General features: G+C 31.8%; 2 protein-coding genes across 2 annotated transcripts; one reads left to right on the forward strand and one right to left on the reverse strand.

Moving 5' to 3' along the window:
* Positions 1-1,549: 1,549 nt before the first annotated feature.
* LOC101266140 (prefoldin subunit 1) lies at positions 1,550-10,260 on the forward strand. Its single transcript, XM_004243627.5, has 6 exons — positions 1,550-1,706; positions 1,794-1,847; positions 2,145-2,250; positions 4,650-4,656; positions 4,800-4,884; positions 9,690-10,260. Exons 1-6 carry the CDS (start codon positions 1,683-1,685, stop codon positions 9,801-9,803), a joined length of 390 nt encoding a protein of 129 aa, XP_004243675.1. The 5' UTR covers positions 1,550-1,682; the 3' UTR covers positions 9,804-10,260.
* A 142-nt stretch (positions 10,261-10,402) lies between these two features.
* OSC1 (oxidosqualene cyclase 1) lies at positions 10,403-20,871 on the reverse strand. Its single transcript, NM_001366069.1, has 18 exons — positions 20,629-20,871; positions 20,326-20,511; positions 19,624-19,713; positions 19,355-19,546; positions 19,195-19,279; positions 18,938-19,104; positions 18,225-18,413; positions 15,582-15,695; positions 15,340-15,459; positions 15,119-15,241; positions 14,536-14,634; positions 14,275-14,331; positions 14,045-14,091; positions 13,781-13,924; positions 13,508-13,685; positions 13,295-13,375; positions 10,730-10,813; positions 10,403-10,657 (listed from the first exon to the last, which is right to left on the reverse strand). Exons 1-18 carry the CDS (start codon positions 20,824-20,826, stop codon positions 10,541-10,543), a joined length of 2,271 nt encoding a protein of 756 aa, NP_001352998.1. The 5' UTR covers positions 20,827-20,871; the 3' UTR covers positions 10,403-10,540.
* Between the last annotated feature and the right edge of the window lie 1,595 nt (positions 20,872-22,466).

A 22,466-nucleotide genomic window follows, 5' to 3' on the forward strand; every position in this document is an offset into this window, starting at 1 on the left:
TTACCCTTTTCAAATCTGTAAATGCGTCTGCATTTAATTTGCTATGTTTTGCAAATGGATGATCTTCTGGACCTCCTGTTCACACATGGGGGAACGTGAATTAAAATAAGATAACGATGAAACTTTCCATGCAATTTCACTTCTAAGTTCCTTTTCTCTCTCCCTACTTGCGAAAAATTTGTTTCATCAAAATCGATAATCTGCAAATCTTGCAATAAATAAATCTTCCATCAACAACTCAAGGTAGAGAATTATGGATGGTGAATCAAACCCAACATATATGTCTAACCTTCTTTGGTGGCCCATCTTAATGCGCTGTGGTGGTGCTACTGGCACATATACAAGACATTTAAAAATTCGTAAAAGAGCAATATTTGATTCATGACAATACTAATTATGGCGGAGAGTATTTATTATAATGAGTTGGTCTGGATCGAACAAGTAATGTTGCATGTAAGATAGCATGACTCCAAACATTAGTGGGTAACTTATTTTTTTTTAAATACGGGTCTTGCTATCAATTGTAAGCGCTTAATAAATGACTCACAAGGCCATTTCGAGTATGAATATGAGTTACAAGATGTTCAACTTTTATCCATATTGATAGGCAATAATGATTAAATATTGGAATGTGAATTCTCCAGCATTATCAACGCGAATTGCCTTAATGGGATAATCTGAAAATTGCGCTCCTAATCGTATTAGTTGTGCCAATAATTTTGCAAACGACAGGTTGTGAGATGATAAGAGGCACACATGAGACAATCTTGAAGATACATCTACTAGGACCATAAAATATTTAAACAACCTACTAGATGGGTGAATAAGTCCACATATATTCCCATGTATACATTCTAAAAATTAAGGGGATTTAATGTTAACTTTCATTGGTGATGACCTAGTAATCAATTTGCCTTGATGACAAGCAGCACATGAAAATTCGTCATATGAAAGAATCTTCAGGTTCTTTAATGAATGTCCATTTGAATTTTCAATTGATCCAAGATGACCCATTAGGTCATGCAAAATTTTTTAAGTCAGTAAACTCTGGTTTACTATAGAATGTACTTCAACTGTACTTATTTTTGCACAATATAAGCCAGAAGATAAAATTGATAATTTCTTCAACACATATTTCTGGTTTGAGACAGTATTAGTAATGCCAAGATATTCAATATTCATTTAAGTTATTGTCTCAATATGATATGCATTTCGGGGAATATCTTTAAAACTTAATAAGTTTCTTGGGAATTTAGAAGAGAACAATGCATCTACTATAACAAGTTTTTTTCCTCTTAGGCAGGAATATAGTAACTTTTTCGAAGCCTTCTGTTAAGTTCAAAATACCAGAAATTATAGTAACATTTCCTTTTCTTCTAAACAAGTAAAAGAAGTGTTTCTCATTTTTGAATATATTGTGCATTGTTTCGCTGTATTTATAGTATAAATTTGCTTAGCTACGTAATTTTTTCCATTTATTTATAGGGCCGTATGCTTAGTTTCTACAAATTATGGGCCAGAATAGGCATTGGGCCGGAAGTTATCAACCCAAATTATAGGCAGAGACATACCTTTTACTGTTCGTCTCTTGCTCTATCATTCTCACTCGCCTGTTTTCAGAAAGTAGAATTATATTCTAGGGCTTCAGTTTTTGTATCTGCACTTGGAATTGCAGTTGAAAAATGGCGGACGAAGCAAATAGAACTGTAAATTTCGTTTTTCATTTCACAATTTCTGTTTTTTTCCCCTCGAATTTTTACTCCTGATTATTTGTTTTTTATTTCCTTCAACAGGCTTTTATTGAAATTCAGGGTCGAATGATAGAGACTACCGGTAAATTGAAGCAGGTTAGTTCTTATTTTCATTTACATGTGTCTTTTACTCAGTTTCATGTTCGTAGAACTGTGAAAAATATCAACTTTTGTCTGTGAGATCGATTTGAAATTTTTCTAAAAAAACGTTATGGATTAATTTACTGATTATTTGCTTCTTCAGATTTGTATCCTGAAGAAAATGAAATGGGAAAATATATGCTTAAGAGTTGAATGAAATCTGAAAGGAACTGAAATTGGGCATCATTGAATTGATTGATTGAGATATTAATATGTTGTTGACTTAAGGTGAAGAGTTTTTTTGGTTTGTAGGTTCAAACCCAGATTCGAAACAAAGAAACCGAGAAGAAGCGTGCTTATTTGACATTGGAGGAACTGAAACAGCTGTCTGATGACACTAATACATACAAAGCCATAGGTTAGCTTCTGCCAAAAGAAAATATAAGTTAGTTTAAATTTGTGCTCTAGTCATAAACTACTTTTGATCTGATAGTCTGAAAAATTTGTTCTTTCTTTTCTACTCTCACTTCGTGCGTCAAGCAAATATATGAAGAGGTCTCAGTGGTTGGTGTATTTTTTTTCCATTTTGTAGCCTCTCACTGTGTGGCAGATCAAGTACATTAATTGATTCAGTAGCAAACTATTAGTTTCTATTTTAACAGAAGAATCAAAGGTACACTAGTTTTTAGGAGAACTGGTTCTCTTAGGTATCACATTGTATATTTTTGTGTCTGACACACACGTAAATATAGGTGTTCGTACAAGTAATATAGAATTTGAGTCCATATATCATTCGTTCCCACAAATACTTAGAATTGACTGTTTAATTTGAATTCCAACAATAACTATCCGAGAAATCAACAATTTTTGGAGTTTGTTATGCTAATGATTTAACTAAGAGAAAACAGTAAAAATGATGCAATGCTAAGACAATTTTGTTTTATCAGATTAGAGAGAAATCTAGGGCTATGACATCTAACAGTCCAGTTGAGTCTTTTGATCGTCATACCTATTGATTTTCCTGAGTTACTAGTTGCAGGTTAATATTATCTTATGAGTCTCGAATTGCTCACATTCCTATTCAAGCTACTCCAACGCCTACATCTCTATGGTCGTCAGACTGTAGCTGAATGTATTTAAATCTTTGTATCAACTAAGTGAGGCTTAAGGCCAAAGGGTGTATCTCTATCCACTCTAGTGAAACAATCCCCTGTCTATTGGTTCATGAACATACTCAATTTATCAGTGCCAAAACCCTAGGAGCTAGGACTATGGAGTTTAGCTACACATGATTCCAATACAATGACAAGAATTGATGAATAGCATGTGGCCATGATGAAAAAATAAGACGAAGAAAGATAAGCGCCCTACAAATAAGACTCTTAGCCCTTGCTCTGCTTCTAAACAATGTTGATTCCCCTTAAAATCATGTTTAAGGAGCATATATAGAGTATCTATTAGCCCGAGAGAAAATACCCTTAGATGAATGAATTATAGAACTCAGCACCGCCTTGGTGCATTTTGCAGTTCCTTTGTTCCAGGAACTTGACTGCTCGGCAAGCGACAACAGGCACATTTGCACATGGACAAAATGTGCCGATGTCGTTTTTCTTCTGGTTTCCGCGTGCATTCCATCGTCGGACCTCAAAGCTCCAAATCACTTGTTTTAGGTCCAACATTCTTCATTTTCATCCTACACCAAAAACACAATAATAAGCACAAAGTGATCAAAGTTATACTCAAATGACTACAAAAGAGCCCAAATTTGGTTAATGGAGATTTAATAAAATACCTACAAACTGCAAGGGAAGTTCTAAAGAGCAATCGTGAGATCAACAACTTCACATTAAAGTGGATATGGGTCCTCAAAAACTCAATAAATATGCACAATGAGTGTGGTGTAGTTATATTGGAAAGTCATACTCAAATGCTATGAAAGAACCCAAATGTCATAAATAGCGATATGATAAATACCTACAAATTGGAAAGGTACTTCTAATGAACAACTGTGAAACCAACAATGTTACATTAAAGTGGATATAGGTCCTCCAAAAACCAATATATCTGCACGAGTGTGGTAGAGATTCTTCTATGAAGATGCATCCATTGTCATATAATATTGAACAGACTTAGAAAATTATCACATCCAAGCACGAGCGTAGTTATGATTAGAGGTTGGTTTGGCCAATGTCCTATATAAAACTCTAAATGCATTGGTCCATAGATGTGAAACTATGATGATTGAAGGTTCTTAAAAGGGACGTGACATACAAATCAAATGGAGGGAAGTTATTCCAAAATACATACAATTTCTTGAAATCAATGAGGATTTAGTTTCGAACTAACCACAATGGAATTAAAAGATCCATAAATGTGCTACCAATAAGCAGGGATTACAATTTTATTGTTTTAATTTTGTTAAATTATGTTAGGTTCAGTATTTGCCATTTGGCATGCGACTTTTTGGTCGGGTTAGATATCTTCTATCAGTAAAGGAAAAGTGTGACATTCAGAAAACCTCTGTGGTTAAAACGATAAAGAATAAAACCTCTAATTTTAAAGAATTCATATTTGCCTGAAGAATTTTTTTAAATGAACACTTCGAAAAGAATATTATTTGATGTTGAACTCATTTGGCCTCGAAGACAGTGAAGTAATTATAGAAGATCTCTTGTAGACTGTAGTCAATCCAACCAGTTTGGGAGTGAGAGTTATTTAATTGTGTGATTTGTTAATCTTGAAATATCACTTCTTAAATTAAATTTGAACAGAGTTCTAATAATGTTGTGTTCCATGGTTTTCTATCTTTTGTTGCAGGAAGAACGTAAGTTTTGAACTGAAGTCTATCGTGTTGCTGTTATCTGAAAAAAGGAAAAGGATATGTGCATCATATACATTATTGACCTGGAATTTTCAAATTTTTCTACTTTTGTACTTATCTCACTCAGAACAATCTTTTATGTGCAGATTTGTCTTAGAGCCAAAGGCTGTGTTAATGAACGAGCAAGAGCAAAAACTCAAGGATGGTGAAACTGCAATTGCCTCTTTGCAGGTGTTCTCAAATTTCTTTTTTCATTCAGCATTTTGCTACTCACTTTCATACCAATCCTTTCTTCTTCTTCATAGTTATAAAAGTTACTTCTGAATGACAAAATCAATATAGTAATTAAATAGAGATGTCTCAAGTTTATAAAGTTTTCAAGTCTCAATTTTTGGTCTTAGGCTTAGATTAATGTTTTCTTCTTACAAACGAATCTTGACGTTTTGCTGTTAACACAACATATCAAAAAGTGTTCCTATGGTGCACCCAAGGGTGTTTCCTAGTTGTCAAGGAAGTGTTTGAGACCCATGAAGTTTCAGGTTCAAATCCAAGCGGATACAAAAACAGATTCTTTCCATTTGCCTTAGCCTTGGTGGACAGAGTTACCTGGTACCTATTGCTAGTAGGAGGTGATAGGTATTCCGTGGAATTAGTCAAGGTGCGTGAAAACTTGCCCAGACACCATGATCATAAAAAAGTGTTCCTATGGTCAAAGAACATTATTGGAACAGAAAGGTCCATTCTACATCTCAAACCTCATTACTAGACATTAACTACCTTCCTTCAGTTCTGCAGATAGGAACTTCCTGCTTCTTCTGTAGCTTGCCTCTTCCTCACTTTTCATTTACCTACTTTTCACACATTTCTAGTCTCCATATTTAGCATATGGTCCCTTGGGAGAACTAAATGCTTTATGCTGTTAAATGAACTGTAGTTGCCACCTTTACCTAACTACAATTGTTAACGTGGTACATTCATTCTACTCTATTTTATGTATATCTTAAACCTCATTACTGGACATCAACTTCCTTCCTTTAGTTCTGCAGATAGGAACTTCCTACTTCGTCTGTAGCTTGCCTCTTCCTCACCTTTCATTACCTACTTTTCACACATTTCTAGTCTCCATGTTTAGCATATGGTCCCTTGGGAGAAACTAAATGCTTTATGCTGTTGAACGAACTGTAGTTGCCACCTTTACCTCAACATTCATTCTACTCTATTAATGTATAGAAGAAAAAGAGGAAGAAATTAAAGGATCTTAAACCCGCAGCCCTGGTTGCTGAAACTTAGTTCCAACAGCATTTTCTTGGGTATTCGTTGGAACACCATATAGTTTTTGGCCAAAAGCATCCCTAAACTATACCCTCAACTTTAACTACATCCTTAAATTATCCTTCTCAACAGAAAACATCCCCAAGTATTTAAAAAGTAACCACTTTTATCCTTTTGTTAAAATAATTAATGGATTTTACACAAAAATATGTGCAGGTCACAGTGCTCTCAGTAAAACTTTTCCCACATAATTTCATTATCCGTTGGAAAAATCCCCCCTCCCAAAAAATAAATAAATAAATTTTTTGAGACCCTTATTTCCTAACAACTGTTGAGTGGCTTTGAAGATTTAGCAGGAATGAAGTAGTAGTTTGGATTAAAATAGTTGAAGTTATCTATGGTAGCAGACAAGGCTGGAATCCCCCTTCAAATATTTTATACACTAGATGGGGAGTATGGAAAGGGATTTGTATATGATGGGCCGAGTTTAAACAATTGACCATATTGGAGGTGGGAAATGGAGCAAAAAATAGATTTTGGAGTTTGGACTGACTTATGGACTGGTGATGAGTGCTTGAAACACATATTTCCTCTCTTTTCAGTTGTTGCAATAATTAAGATGGAGTTATGGCTGATTTTTATTTAAACACTAGATGGCAATTTTAGAAGGAATCTGAATGATAGTGAAATTGGGGACTTTTGTCAATTATTCCTTCAACTGGATTATACCTACATTGATCAAAGTAAGGGAGATTCACTAGTATGGATAGCTAATAAAGATCTTTTCAGTAAAAAGTGTTAGGTCTTCTAATGAAGCAAACAGGATACTGGGATACTAGTTGGCCATGGAAAGGGATTTGGAGAACTAAAGGTCCTATAAAGGTAGCTTGCTTTGGTTGGATTGCAGCATGAGGAGCTTGCCTTACTCGGGATAATCTTCAGAAAAAGGGTTTTGCACTAAGTAATAGATGTTACTTATGTGAAGAAGAGTTGGAGACTGTGAGCACCTTATGCATTGCAGAATAGCTAGACAATGTTGGGAATTTTTCTTCAGTATTTGCAGGATCTCTTGGATCATGCCTCAGATTGTGAAGGAATTATTGGAGAGTTGGCAGCACCAAGGAATGCATAAAGCTTTGAAGCCATTTTGGAGAACTATACCTTTGTGCATATTGTGGACTATTTGGCTAGAAAGAAATAACACTTGTTTTGATGGGCAAAAAGACCATATTTCTAGAGTTTAAAATTAGTGTTTACATAATTTTTTTGTTGGTGTAAAAGTAATTCCATTGATAATATAGATCAATATATGGAGTTTTGGGAGTTGCTAGGGAAATGTTGTAACTGACTGTGTATGGATATTCCCTGCAGTCTTTTGTAACTTTTGATTTTGGTACCTTCTTGATACTTGGTCAATAAACCTTTACCTTACCAAAAGAAAAGCTGTTGAGATCTTTTCATAAAGAATATTAGGAGTAATTGCCTTCCTTATGTTGTGATTAAACGACTCTATGCTATTGCGTAGGTTATTTGAGGGGCTCTTGGGATGATTCAATGAAAAAGTGAATCATATACATTGCAGTAGACAATATGATATCAAAGGAGAGAAAAGGGGAGAAGGGATTGTGCACTAGATTTGAAAGGGTTAGAAACTCATTACATGGATCAGTTCAACTCATGAATTTATATTGCATCAACCGACTTGGAGATCTAATAACTTACTGAGAATCAAATAGACCTAGGGAGTATGTTTTGACTTGACGGTAGACCAGGGGCAGATGTACTGGGTGCGGGTTCCCGGTAACCCACAACTTTTATGCAGACCTGTATTTATATAGAGAAATCTAATAAATATATTTAATTCCGGAATTATTCACTATGTGGATAAAATATCTATATGTACTTATATTATAAACATAAGTATATATGCATTAAGTACGTGCAGTAGATACATAGTGTCTAGTAGTAGTCACTTGGTTCAGCTGTAGTGAAGGAACCCCCTTAAGCTTAGTTGGCCCTTTTTTTTTGAGAAGGCTTAGTTGGCCTTTTGTATTGGGTGTGATCCCCCTTTGGCACATAAAAAGAAGTTCCTTTTTTTACTTGAGATTTTTGAGAACCCATAAACTTCAAATCCTAGATCTGCCTCTCTGGTAGACCATGTATTTGTTGGTAGTATGCTTAGATTCTTGTAGGATATCTACTTTTACTTATCCAAACAAAAAACAAAAAGAAGAGATTCTAGCAATATACCTGACCAGTGTCTGAGGCTCTATTGCATTCTAACAGGTAAATCACATTAAATTTAATCTTTCATTTGTTTGACTGGAATTATATGAAATACTGTTGATACTTGAAATCTGGAAGGTTGCAGTTTTCAGGATATCCTGTACCACTTTCAATAGCTCTTTTATGACTGGGGAATTTGTTGTTTCAGCTTTAAACTCAAGAATGATGAGCTCACCGTATGCTTTTATCCACTTATATACCAGACTTGATTCAACAACTAGGTTTCGAATTTGTGAGCTGCACCTACAAGTCTCAACACATCCCGTGCTACACTACTTTTCTCTTTGAACGAAAGCTTTAGGGCCTATACGACTTTCAATAGTTTGTGTTACTAAGAGTGCATAATCCTAAATATTAAATACAAGAAAGTCATCCAGTTTCTAGTCTTCTATGAATCTCTTAGTTCTTTTTGAAGAGAAGTTAGGGATCTCTACCTATCGATTATTATGCCTCAAATCTAAATCAGTTGGGTTTAGGCGTTTAGCTATATGAATGCCCTGTAGTCAATCCAGTATATTTAGAGGAATGATTATGGTTACCTTATTCTAGGCTAGCAGTCAACCCACTGAACTGTCATCTATTTGTACCAACTACCAGGAAACCAACTATGCTTTGTGGAGCTCATCATGGGCCTTTTGCTCATATGCGTAGCCAATATTGGGTCTGCCATGAGCTTTTTGTTAGCTGATTGAGCAACAAGGTGCAACTGTGGAAGCTGCTCAGTCTTAAGGATAGTAATTATGTTGAAAGAACTAATTAGGCATTTTGGAAACATTGGTGTTTAGGAGGGGGCTGAATTCAGATCTGAGGTGTGCTGCAAGTAAACTCATGTGCAACTTTAGACATTTTGGTAGGAAATATCTTAAAATAACTAGTGAACATTTTAAAGTGTTCGATTACTTTGAATTATGAACAATATTTTCTTCAAAGAAAATGTTTGCTACCAAAATGGATAAAATGACAATCATCACTCATGGACCATAGTAATTTTTCTTTACAAGTATCTTAATCTTCATTTTGTCATTTACCTCAATCAACATTAGACTGTCATCAACCCTAACTACTGAAAAACATTAAAATAATATTCTTGCATCTTTTATTGAAACCAGTAATAGTATCATAGATCCGCAGCACAGAGGCTGTGCTGAATGCTGATAGCCATAATTTACAATTCAAAAACAACAAAAGTAAGTCCATGTTAGTCTTATAAGGAACCTATAATATCTATCAGTGGTTCGGAATATTTCTCACACTAAGGGTTTTTTCATGGAGAACAATTTCCTTCGTACTAAATGTTGGTCTCCATATTTCTGTTCTTTTAACTTATAGGTTAAATAGCTCTTTATTTTCTGACATCTATCCATTTTTGTTTCTAGTAAATACTGCTATTTATTATAGTTTTCCATTTGCTGATTGTGTGGGAACATTAACCGGATACACCAGTCAAGGGATGTTAATAGAAATTGCTTGTTGAACAGACTTCTAAAGAGTATTTGGAAAAGCACATGGCGGAGGTGGAGAATAACCTTAGGGAGCTCTTGCAACAAGATCCTGGTCTTGCTCGTCAGATAATGACCATGTCTGTAGCGTAGATATCTTCTGCTTCTGAAGTTCCTTTTGTCAACTCTTTCCTTGGAAGAAAAAAAAAACGATAGCTTCTCAAAGATTTTTTGGAACTTCAAATTCTAGGTAAAGAATACACTCTGTACTGGCTGTATGAGGAACTTATCCACCTGATTTCTGGCACGCTGCTGTGTTGGTCGTAAAATCGTAATGCTTGCTTCTATTGGACCTGGAATTGGTCTAGAGACTACTGCGAGTCAAGTCGTAAAATTCATTAGAAATGTTGTGTATTAGCTTTCCTTAACACTTTTGCGGCTTGAGTTTCCAAATAGTTAATACTTAATGGTTGGATGTATTCTTTCTGCAAATGGTTCGTCAAGTAAGGTTTTTGAATTTGATTGAAGATATATTGTCTTCAAAATTGGAGAATTACTCGTGCCTTTTCTTTTCAGTGGAAAAAAGTGAAATTTCTTCATGGCCAAATAATGTTGGTATTATTCAACTCTATGATTATTTAAATGTGTACTAAGTTCATTGATACATACAATGTTACTAATTTATCAACATAAAGTTGATATTTTAACTTTAAAGCATAAAAAATGTAATACTTCATATAGCTTCCACGAGGTCAAAGCTAAAACCAATTGCCAAAAGACGAAATATATTTTGTGATCCACCTCTTTTTAGCAAAGATGAAAATACAGAAAAGAAAATATAGAAGTACATTTATTTAGTATACATATTGAATTAGTAAAATAAAAATTTTCTAGTTGAGTTTGTTGAGAAGACGTTTGTGATATTGTGCAAGAGCCCATATTGGGAATATATTTCTGTATGATGCATAGTTTAAGGTGCAATTCTTCATGAATGCCCCTGTCACTCCCTGCACAACAATTATAACAAAATAAATATCATAAATGTTAAAATTATCATTTTTAAGGCAACTAATTGTTACCTGTTGTGGATAGTCACCATCTTCCATTTGTGAATTCATTAACAATCTTATTCCACAATGTATTGGTGATGGATCAATTTCTCCCTAACGAACAACAACAGAAAAAAAACAAAAAACAAAGAGAGAGTTAGGACCGTTGAAACGATATATTATATTCTTTAGTTAACTAATTTTTTTTTCATCCAGTGTCCGGTGCCCACGTTAGAGCCTCACTAAATTTGGATTCACGTCGGAAAGTCCCACATTGAGAGGGTAAAATGCTTCTTAATAAAGGCAACTCAGTACCCAGGGGGACTTGGACCCGAGACTCTAGTTGAGGATGAATGAGTACTCATTCACTCCACCACAATTCTTGTCGATCATTGGTCAATTAAATCTGGATTCACGCTGGAAAGTCCCACATTGAGGGGGTAAAACACTCCATAATAAAGGAAATTTTGTACCCAAGGGGAACTTGAATTCGAAACCTCTAGTTAAGGATAAATGAGTACTTTATCACTCTACCATAATTCTTGTTGATCTTTTGATCAACTAGTTTATCAATAAAGCCTTATTATATACAAAATATATATACTATCAATGTGTTTGTCACATAAATATGCTATATTATAAAAATATTTACCATTTATTTCAATATAATTTTTCTAACTAAATACAAGATTTTTTGGAATTAAGAAAATTGTACGGTTTTCGCCTCTTTCTCAAGCCTTTTTCCTATTCTTCTTTTTATTCTTATGCTTCTTTGACTCTTTCTTTCTTTCTTTCTTTTTACTCTGCTGCTTCTTCGCCTCTTTCTTCTTCTTTTTTTACTCTTTTAATTTTTTGTCTCTTTCACTGGTGTTATTTATCTTCCTCCTCTTTTTTTTTTTTTTAATTCTTGTTCTTTTTTAAAACTTTTTATCTAAATAATAATATTCCTCAAATCAGTTATTTTTCATGTCACTATTTTTATTCAAAAATAAGATGAAAAGAGGAACAAAAAGATAGCAAATTTGTATAAAATTACGTTTTTAAGTAGAAATTTCAAATCTTTGAAATTACAAAAGTAAGAGTTCACCATTGATGATCATTATAAAGCTTTGTGATAAGTTTGAGTAGGTAGTTCCTACAAATGATTGAAAATGTCGTTTGGAGTTTATATCTCAATTTTAAGAGGGTTTGGTTAAGTTTAAAATTGATTTTAGGAATAATATTAGATTGAAATGAATTAAATATAATATTAAAATGGTCTTGCAACTGTATTAAAGTTGAATTAGATAATACAATTTTAATGCAAATTTAATTCATTTTGAAGTTTTTTGATTGATTTGTTACTATTGGATACTTGTTTAATCCATTATTGATATAACTTATCAATTTATTGATCATGGTCATATCTTTCGTTAGTTACGTTTTCTATTCATTCTTAATTCTCTTTTCTAATTCAACTTTAAATATTGTGTAGTACAATTTTAATGCAAATTTAATTCATTTTACAACCTTTTGATTTATTGTTACTATCAGATACTTGTTTAATTCATTATTGATACAAGTTTAATTCACTCTACAAATCATTGTCTTGTCAGTCATAGTTATGTTTTCCATTTATTCTTAATTCTCTCTTCTTATTCAAATTTAATACCATCTAATACAATTTTAATACAAATTTAATTCATTTTGCAGTTTTTTATTCATTTTTTTATTCCTATTGGATACTTGTTTGATTGATTATGAATATAAGTTTAATTCACTTTATAAATCGCTGTCTAATATTTTTATTCATTACATTTTTTTATTCATGTTTAATTCTCTCTTCTACCTCAACGTTAATACTTGTGTAATACACTTTTGTATTTTTAATTCACTTTGCGATTAATCAATTGATTTGTTACGATCGGTTACTTGTTTAATTTATTATTCATACAAGTTTTATTCAGTTTACATGCAGATCAAAGAATGCTCTTTTGTTTTCTACATTCTGCATTCATATTTAATTATCTTCTAATAATTCAACTTTAATATGTTTGTAATACATTCTTAATTCAAGTTTAATTCATTTTACAGTTTCTTATGCCTCTTCATTTGTTATGATTATATTACTTCTCTTCTAATAATTCAACTTTACATTTTAATTAAAGTTTAATTCATGTTGCAGTTTTTATGCCTCTTCATTTGTTACGATTATATTACTTGTCTAATTAACTATTAATACAAGTTTTGTTCAATCTAGAATCATTGACTATTCTACAAAAAAGAGAGGGAGAAAAAGCAAAAAAAAAAAAAAGGAGAAAGAAAGAAACAAAAAAGAAAAAAAAGAAAGCGAGACACAGTAAGGAGAAAGAAAGAAAAAGCGAGACGGAGAAAGAAAGAAAGAACGAGATAGAGAAAAGGGAAAAATTAAAGAAGTTGCTATAAATGATAATAATTAAAGAGTATATTTAAAATAAATAATTATTTTTTAAAAGAAATCTATTCACGTAATTAATCCTTTATATATGTTGAATGGTTGAAATATATAATTATCCCATTATGATTTTGTTAAATTGTGAGTGAAAATAAAGATATAATAATTTTTTAACAACAAACCTGTCCAGCGTTAATGAGAGCTAACAATGCCCATGAAGTTTGCACCAAATTTGACTTATCCCCTTCAATGTTTGTATAAACCTTTTAATCAAACAAATTAATTAACAACTCTTAATTCAAAGAAACAAATGATCAATACAATTTTTTCCCCTAGTGTTTGTACCTTGTACTTTAAAAAATAGAAGTAAAAATATAATAAATTATATTTGTTACCTTGTTTGAATTTGAAAGGTAACTCTCACCCCATCCACCATCTAACAATTGTTTTGACAACAAAAATTGACAAGCTTTTTGAAGGGCATGACTAGTAGAATAGGTTCTTCCACAAGCTATTAATCCATCCACAGCAAACCATGTTCCATATGTATAACAAATTCCCCAACAACCCGTCCTATATGAGCAGCAGCAAAATTAGAAATTTTATTAAATATATCTAAAAATTCATCAGTAATATAATTTTTTTTTTGACGAAGGATATATATTTACCAAGAGCCATCGGGATTTTGTGTATTTTCAATGTATTGCAAACCTTTTGTAATTGCAACATCAATTTCCTTCCTTCTATGTCCAGGGTGCAACTTTTTAAATAATGATAAAGCTTGGATTGATGATGAAGTGCATTCCACATACCTTCATATATTCATTAATTAACATATATTAATCTTATAATTAAAATATTGTTGAATGTATATTTAATATTTTCTAATAAATGTAGAATTTTAAAAGAAAAAAGTAGGATAGAGTACTTACTCTCGTTCAATTATGGTATCCTCAAAAAATTCAGTTGGATTAAATTTCTGACAAGGAAAAAAAGGTTAAATAGTTAATCAAATAAATTTAACATACAAAACTAAACAACTAACACCTATAAGAAAAATATATATGAGTTTGGGAATCCAAACAGAATTTAAGTTATATACAAAGATATTCATATAGTTTAACACACGATAGTAATTAAAAAAGGATTTTGAGTATGTTACCTCCAACCAACGATAGGCATGTTGAGGCTCCCAAGCTGGAAAACCCCCATTTTCGCTCTACATTATTAAAATTTACAATTAATAATAGCAAGAACGGTTTTAATTAAAGTACGTAGCACATTAAATTATTTGATCATGAACTAAATATATTACCAAGAAAGCATATAAATTATAGTTTCTTGCTTACAAATTAAACTAAATATGTTCAAAACAATTTAATCATCCATCATAATATATCACTAAATCAAGATTTATTTTTACCTGGAGAGATAAAATAACATTTACTGCATCATATAAGCGCTCAACATCGAGTTTTTCCCCAACAAGTTGTGTAGGCATTTGTGAAAATAAGAGTGCACACTGAAAAAATAATTGCACACAACGTCTTATAATATTTAAGTAGCTAAAACACAAACGAAAAATAAAATAAAAGTAGAAAGTTTATAAATTATTTTAAAAATTTAAATATATCATTATTTTTAGTTACCAATTGAAAGAAAAATTACAATACATGAATTGAAATGGAAGGAACACTAACATTTTTGCCATTTGCTAAGAATTTGAACCCTAATATCCCTTGATTTTTGTTTAACTTTATTGACGGTTAGGCCTCATCATATATTATAACATAACAAATAAAAGAATGTATCGATAATAATATAATCGTCGTCGCTATATAACAACTAATTGCAATAATATTAGTGTCAGGTATTTATAATTAACATTTGATATGAATATCGCTAAATAATTTAGCAATTCTGAATACAATAGTTGACTTAACTACTATAACAATAAAAAAATTATTATCACTAAATATCTCTTTTATCGTGATACGAAGAATTACCTTTAATCCTTCAGAAGTGCAATCTGAGACTTGCCAACCATGATCTTGCATGGAAAATGGCCAACCACCTTTAGATATGTGCCTATACATTTTTTTAAAGTCCCCACTAGGATTCTCCCTCACCTAATAATAGTCGTAATTCAAAATAAATTATTATTTTTTCAGATGTAACATTTTATCCTAATTTATTTCTATGAATAAGGAATAATTATTTATATAACCTGTGATGCTTTTAGAAAATTATTTGCCTTTTTGAGTGTTGGCCCAAATTCTTCAGCCACATCACTTGATAAAATTGCTTGGATTGAAAATACTGCATCCCAAGTTTGACAACCAAAGGACTGCATGCAAACCATATTGTACTAATTTTAATTAGCTAATTATTTAATTTTGTCGTTCAGGATTCGATATCTATATTAGATTCATGGAAAAAATCGAAAGGATATATATATGAAAAAATAACCTGAAATTTTAAACCATCTTCAGATATCCAATAATAATCTGGTAATCGAGCAAGGTGGCGTTTATATGCTTCTGAATTTGGATCTTCCACCCAACAAGCCATAAGACATAAAACCTAACAAAGCAATTATTATATTTTTATTATGTTAATTTAACACGGTTGTAATATAAATTTTATTATGTTAATTATGTTTCGAAGCTAATTAGGAAAAGTAAGTTTTTTTCCTTTCAATTATAGCCTTATACTCCTTTTTAATAGTATTCAATTTTCGAGAAATGTTTATTAAAAAACATTTTTTTTATTGATTTCTTAATAAGTATAATTTTGCCTAATGACACTTATAACGAGACCGAGGAAATATGATATTTGGATGAGCTTATGACTTTAGGCTTAATTTTATCTTTTTAACTTAAAAATACTTTTTATTTAATCCAAATATTACAAATATGTTTAAAATTTATTTTGCCTTTAATCACTATAGTAAGTCAATAAGAAGCTGATTGTAATGTTGTAATAGCCGAAAGATAAATACGACATGTTTAGTCGTTTTGAGCAGCAGATTTTATTTCTGGAAAAACAGGCTGAGACGACGGAACCCACGACGGAACGTCATGGGCACAACGGACCGTCGAGGGTGTCTCGTCCCAAAACACTTACAAATTCTAAAATTTGGGTGCTGAAATCGACTCTCTGAACTTTGTAACGAAATGGCAGGACGGACCGTCACAGGTGTGACGGACTGTCACAGACCCTTGGTGGAAATTTGGGTCTCTGAACTTTGCGACGACCTGCACGACAACCCGTCACAGGTTGCGCAATCCCAGTCTGGGTCGGATTTCTTGATACGTTTTAAGGGACGTTTTTGACTATTCTTGCCTTAATTATAAAGTTAGTGGGTTAATGTTAATAAGTCTAATTACTTGGGGGTTAAAAGAGGTAACCTTAAGTTAATTAGTGGGGCATTATTGCCATCTTTTATTCTTAATTATATACTAATTAGGGTAAAAGAAAGAGGGTTGAATAAAGAAAATAGAAAGAACAAGAGAAAGAGAGAGAAAGTTGAACGAGAGAGAGGATCGAACGAGAGGAAAAACACAAAGCTTGGGAAATTGCTTGCTTGATCACGAATCTTCAGTGGAGGAAGGTTATGGTTTTCATGCTTTCATAGTAAACTCTTAATAGAGAATGATATGTATTGGTAGTATTGTAAACCCTGCTATGTGCTTAATTGTATGCATGCATGAACGTGATTATATAATTGTAATTATATTAAGCATGATGAAGTTATTGAATCCCAAATCTTGATAAAAACCTAATCTCTTTTTAATGATGATGCCTTGGTAAGGGAGAAGGCTTGATGACCTAAAGTAATGAGATTGATGATGCCTTGGTAAGAAAGAAGGCTTGATGAATTGATGGAAGGAGATTTAGGGGATCGGGTGTCACGAACCGACACGTAGATTTAGGGGATCGGGTGTCACGAACCGACACGTAGATTTAGGGAATCAGGTGTCACGAACCGACACGTAGAATTAGGGGATCGGGTGTCACGAACCGACACGTAGAATTAGGGGATCGGGTGTCACGAACCGACACATAGATTTAGGGGATCGGGTGTCACGAACCGACACGTAGATTTAGGGGATCGGAGTGTCACGTACCGACACAAGAGGATTAATGAATATGAGGGATCGGAGTGTCACGTACCGACACAAGAGGATTAATGAATATGAGGGAGCGGAGTGTCACGTACCGACACAAGAGAAATAAAGATAATGAATCTTGAAAGATGTTAATATACTCAATCTAATGAACATAATTCCCAAATGAGTATGGTATTGAGGCTTGAGTCCTCATGTGTGAACTTGACGGTAATTGTTAATGATATAGTATTTGTTGTTGCTACATGTTGAGTATCATAGTTGACTTTATGATATTACTTGGTATATATTGTTTTCTATTTTGAGTTGGCCGATGATATCTACTCAGTACCCGTGTTTGTACTGACCCCCTACTTTTATGTTTTCTTCTTTGTTATTTGTGGAGTGCAGCAAACGTGCCGTCGTCTTCAACTCAACAATAATTCAAGTCAGTCTTCACTACACCGGAAATTCAGGGTGAGCTAATGTTTCTAGCTTGGACTGGATCTTCTTCTTCAAGTCTTGATGCCTTGAACTTCCGGCATGGACTAGCTTCTTATGTATTTTTAGCTTTTAGAATAATCTTAGTTTAGTCGTTTGATCGTAGATGTTCTTGTGATGATGACTTCCAGATTTTGGGGATAATAATAGTTATTGATTTTATTAATGAGTTTAAGTCTTCCGCATTACTTTCTGTTGATATTATATTGAAATGTTAAGGTTTAGATTGGTTGGTTCGCTCACATAGGAGGGTAAGTGTGGGTGCCAGTCGCGGCCCGGATTTGGGTCGTGACAATTTCAAGAAGAGCAAGTGTTTCCTTCTGAACAAAATTAAACTTCTTGTAGAAAATTCCAAATCATTGAATCGAAACAAGTTTTATATATCTAAAACTTATTTTATATTACAAAATTTTAATTTCTTACTTATTTTTTTCTTAAACTCGGTACTAAGTGAAACATCGCCACAAATTGAAGGAATGAATTTAGTAAGTTAGAGGCATACCTTTTCAACACATCCAATGCAAATGTATCTACTAGTTTGGTCCTCGTAGTGAATATGTTCCATGGCAACTTTCAAAGCCTTTTCTCTCAACTTGTTAAATGGCCATCTTTTTAACATTGGCTCAGCAAAGTGATGAAGGAACCCCCAAAGTGTATCTTGTATAAATGGATGTGGATAGTAAAGATCCTCCTATCATCATCATAAATAAGAAAAAAAAACATATATTATTTCATGCTTTTACAATTAATTATGTTCACTTTTATAACAATAATGTGTAGGTCAATTAGCACAACTATGGTTATTTTATGTCGCTTCGTTCACTTTTATTTGTCATTTTTTTCTAAATACTTATCACTTTTGATATATAAAAAAATAGACAATTTTTTTTCATGTTTTACCCTCAACATTAAATACTCATTTTTCAAGACATCATTAATAGGGAATAGTTTGGTAAAATCATATATTATTAATTATTTTCTTAGTAAGTGTGTCAAGTCAAACCGTAACAAGTAAAAGTGAAGGGAGGAAAAGAGTACTTCCTATACTGATTCACTTCTCTCTCATACAAAACAAAATAATTGCAAAATAATGAAATTATACTTCATTTGTCTAGTTATCCACTATTAACTCGAAGAAATTATTATTAATTAACCTTGACCAAATAATGTAACTCCAAAAAAAACAAAAAATATATATAATAATTTTCCACAAACCTTAGCACATGTATTCCTTGCTTTATTCCAATCAATTTGATGGTAAGGTTGGATGTAAATTTCATCTCTTATAGTCTGTACCAAACTAGTTATCCTTCCAACAAATCTTTTTCCATATAAGTAGGACATAGGCATGTACACCAAACGAGCATAGCACAACATTTTTCCTACGTACATTACAAAATCAATTTAATTATTTATAATCCCCTTCTTATTTTTAAAATTTATAAATAAAATATAATATAAAAAAAATTAACCTGGATGAATAGGAAATAATGTAGGCATAATCCAAAATTCTGGTGGCATTGGGTTGCACCCATCCCACTCATATACTCCAAGCACCTAATATTAGTTAATATAAAATAATGTTTTTCGATATATCTTCGATCAACACAAGTATCAAATAAAATAACATACCGCGAGCCAAAACTTTCCCCAAGAAGGAGTAGCAATAGCACCAGTGTGATGAAGGATCCATTTACGTCCTTTATCCAATGCATTATTATTTTCACAATATTCTCCTAGTAACCTTAGTGCTACATAATTAAATACTGTACCAAACATTGTGCTATGTCCTTCTATATGAAATCCCCAACCTCCATCTTCATTCTGTCCACATAAAAATTATTTCCAAAAAATCTTATACTATAAAAATTTCAAAAATATTATTATATGTAGAATAAGACCTGATGATTGTAAGTGTAGCGTTTAATCTCCATTTGATGAGCTGGTGACAAAACAACATTCATATCTCCAGTCACATACAATGCCATCACCTTCACAATTAAGTACGTGTTACTACGACTGAAAATTTGTAAGTAGCTCCGACTAATATTCCTCACGTCTATATTAAGTGAATTGTTGAAGAGAATTATGTTGTTCGGACCTTTTTTCATATTTATCCTTCTTTTCAATACGTGACACCCAAAATACATGGCATATGGATATATAAGTATTAAGTAAGCAAGTCTTACCCACTAAACACGTTTTAAAGATGTGTCAGCCTTGTCAGTATGAGTTGTAATTCAAGTGAATAGACAAATCCCAAGAAAGAGGGGGAAATGTCTAACAAATCTCATGCGGTGGGGGTAAACCTCAACACTCAAACTTACGATAAAACACATGAAAAAATATTGTGTATATAAGTAAGCATATCTTACATCCTAATAACTTTGTTTTAAACTTGTATGAGCTTACACTCAAAACAAACAATATCACTAGCTAGCTGAATGAGTCGTATATTTTCTAGAAAAATAATTTTAAAATAATAAAAAAAACATAAAACAAACGAAAACTAGTAAAATATTTTTGTCACGAAAATGACTTTTGATAGGTCCTAAGTAGTAAATATTTATAAAAAAGTAGTATATATAGTAATTAATTATTACCAAAGGGGGTAGGAAGAATAAAGGGCCGGCAGATTCAGCCGGCCAATGACCATCATGTGCTTGAATTGTTGAGTAATAACTTATACTTTTTCTCAATCTAATTTTCACAGCCTCTTCTCTTACATCTTCTGATTCTTCTAACTTCACTTCTCCTCCAATTTCAACACATCCATTTTCTTTCCTTACCTACATGAAAATAATAATAATAATAACAATAACGTTTCTTGTATGTCTTGATGACGTGTTAAAAGTGACAAATAAACATATATTTTCAACATAATGAACACGTAAAAGTAAGCAGACCTGCATACGCATGAGTAAATCGGAACTTTGTTTATGAAGGAATCTATTTTTTGTGAAATTTTGGCGCATTTCATCAACAATAGCTCTTTCTTGAAGAGTTCCACCTTCTTCATCATATTCCCAATGTTGCCTTCCAATATAATTATTGCTACTTGTTAGCCATAATCCTTCCCCTTGTGCTGTTTTTAGCTTCCACATTTTTTTTTCTACTTAATCAATGAGTTAATTTGCATTTGAATAAGTGAGTTTCAATATTACTTAATCCCACACCTTTTATATAGACTAGAGACGTACGGGCTGGGAAATCAAATTTTTACAACTAATTAAAATATTTTATTTGATCCTATACTAATAATTAAAATTTATTTTTACTATTTCATTTTAGCAAATTAATATTATAATTAAATAAGAAAAAAAGGATTCGAATTTTAACCGAAATTGTTGTTACGAAATCAAACTTTGGAAATGACTTTTTACCCTTACACTATTTAATAATATATTTTAAAGGTATATATATGCTTACGTGGACATAAAAAATATTGCATAATTATAAATAATAATGTGTCCATGTAGACATATATATACCTTTAAAATACGTTATTAAATAGTTCAAATGTTAAAAAATATACTATTAAATAGTTTAAGAATAAAAGATTCTTCGTAAAGTTTGATATCATAACAATAATTTTGATTAAAGTTAAAATATTTTTCGGATCCTTTCCTTATTAAATAACTATATACGGTTGTATATAGTTGAAGTAAATATGAGGCAAATAAATGAAACGAAGTGGTGGATGCTGATTCTATGTGATTCCTTCTGCATAGCTAGTTTTTAAATGTAAAGGAAACACTATTGAAATATTAGTGTGATTATAAATTATATTTAATTAATTAAGTATAAAATGAGAAATTTAAAATTTAATTATTTCTAATTTTTTTAAAAGATACTCGAATGCATATCATTTTATTTTCAAACTAAAATTAAAAATGGGCTCTTTTTGGTTTCATCTTTTTTTTTTTGTTTCCTACATTTGTTTGTATTCACATGGGAGTCTATTTGCCGAAAAATCTAGTGCAGGGAAAATACTCTCTAATAATCCATATTTAGTGGAATTTGAATTTGAGATTGGAGATTGAAGCAGTGGCGGAATTAGAAATTTTAATAAAAAATTTAAAATCTAAATAAACACATGAACTAACTAGTGTCGGCTCTATGTTTGGTAAAATAAGGCTTTTGCCCCAAATTCTTATCAAAAATAAAATTATGTGTCAAAATTTTTATATATTTATGATAAAAGGTATATTTTTTAAAATATATATTATTTTACCCATTTTAACGTTTTTTGTACTTTGTTAAAAATAAAAATTAATAGTAAAAAGTGTTGAACAAGGTGAATTACAATTTCTTTTTTTTATTTCTTTTTAAATTTTGGTTTCAAGAATTACTACAAGCATATTAAAATGGGGTATATCAAGTCATCAACTTCTTGTGTCAAATGGTTCTAACTCTTATCTTTATTTAATTTGTCAACTTATTACTTATAGAATTATGTTAACAATTAATATAATAATTGCCTCACTAAAATAAAATTTTTCAATGTTGAGTTGATAAAATTTACCTAAAACTAATAATTGAAAATACAATATTAAAATACTAATAATTTTTATCTAATTAGTGTAAGAAAAACAAATTTTGAATAAATACGTATATAAATTTTAGCCTTAAATTAAAAATTCGCTTTAGGCTCCCAATCACGTTGAGCCGCCCTTGAAACTCACTAATGTAGGTTCGACATTTACCATATATAACTAATAGATAATTTTAACCATATATAAAT

Source organism: Solanum lycopersicum, chromosome 7 (assembly GCF_036512215.1).
Source record: "Solanum lycopersicum chromosome 7, SLM_r2.1".
Taxonomy (NCBI): domain Eukaryota; kingdom Viridiplantae; phylum Streptophyta; class Magnoliopsida; order Solanales; family Solanaceae; genus Solanum; species Solanum lycopersicum.

Bases quoted from the DNA above. Each gene is read 5' to 3' on its own strand.
- OSC1 (NM_001366069.1), bottom strand. From the start codon at position 20,826: ATGTGGAAGCTAAAAACAGCACAAGGGGAAGGATTATGGCTAACAAGT. The intron at 15,696-18,224 runs GTATGCCTCTAA...TTGCTTTGTTAG, and splicing joins GCATTGGATGTGTTGAAAAG to GTTTTATGTCTTATGGCTTG. The intron at 13,686-13,780 runs GTAAATATATAT...CTGCTCATATAG, and splicing joins CAAAATCCCGATGGCTCTTG to GACGGGTTGTTGGGGAATTT.
- LOC101266140 (XM_004243627.5), top strand. From the start codon at position 1,683: ATGGCGGACGAAGCAAATAGAACT. The intron at 1,707-1,793 runs GTAAATTTCGTT...TTCCTTCAACAG, and splicing joins CGGACGAAGCAAATAGAACT to GCTTTTATTGAAATTCAGGG. The intron at 4,885-9,689 runs GTGTTCTCAAAT...CTTGTTGAACAG, and splicing joins CTGCAATTGCCTCTTTGCAG to ACTTCTAAAGAGTATTTGGA.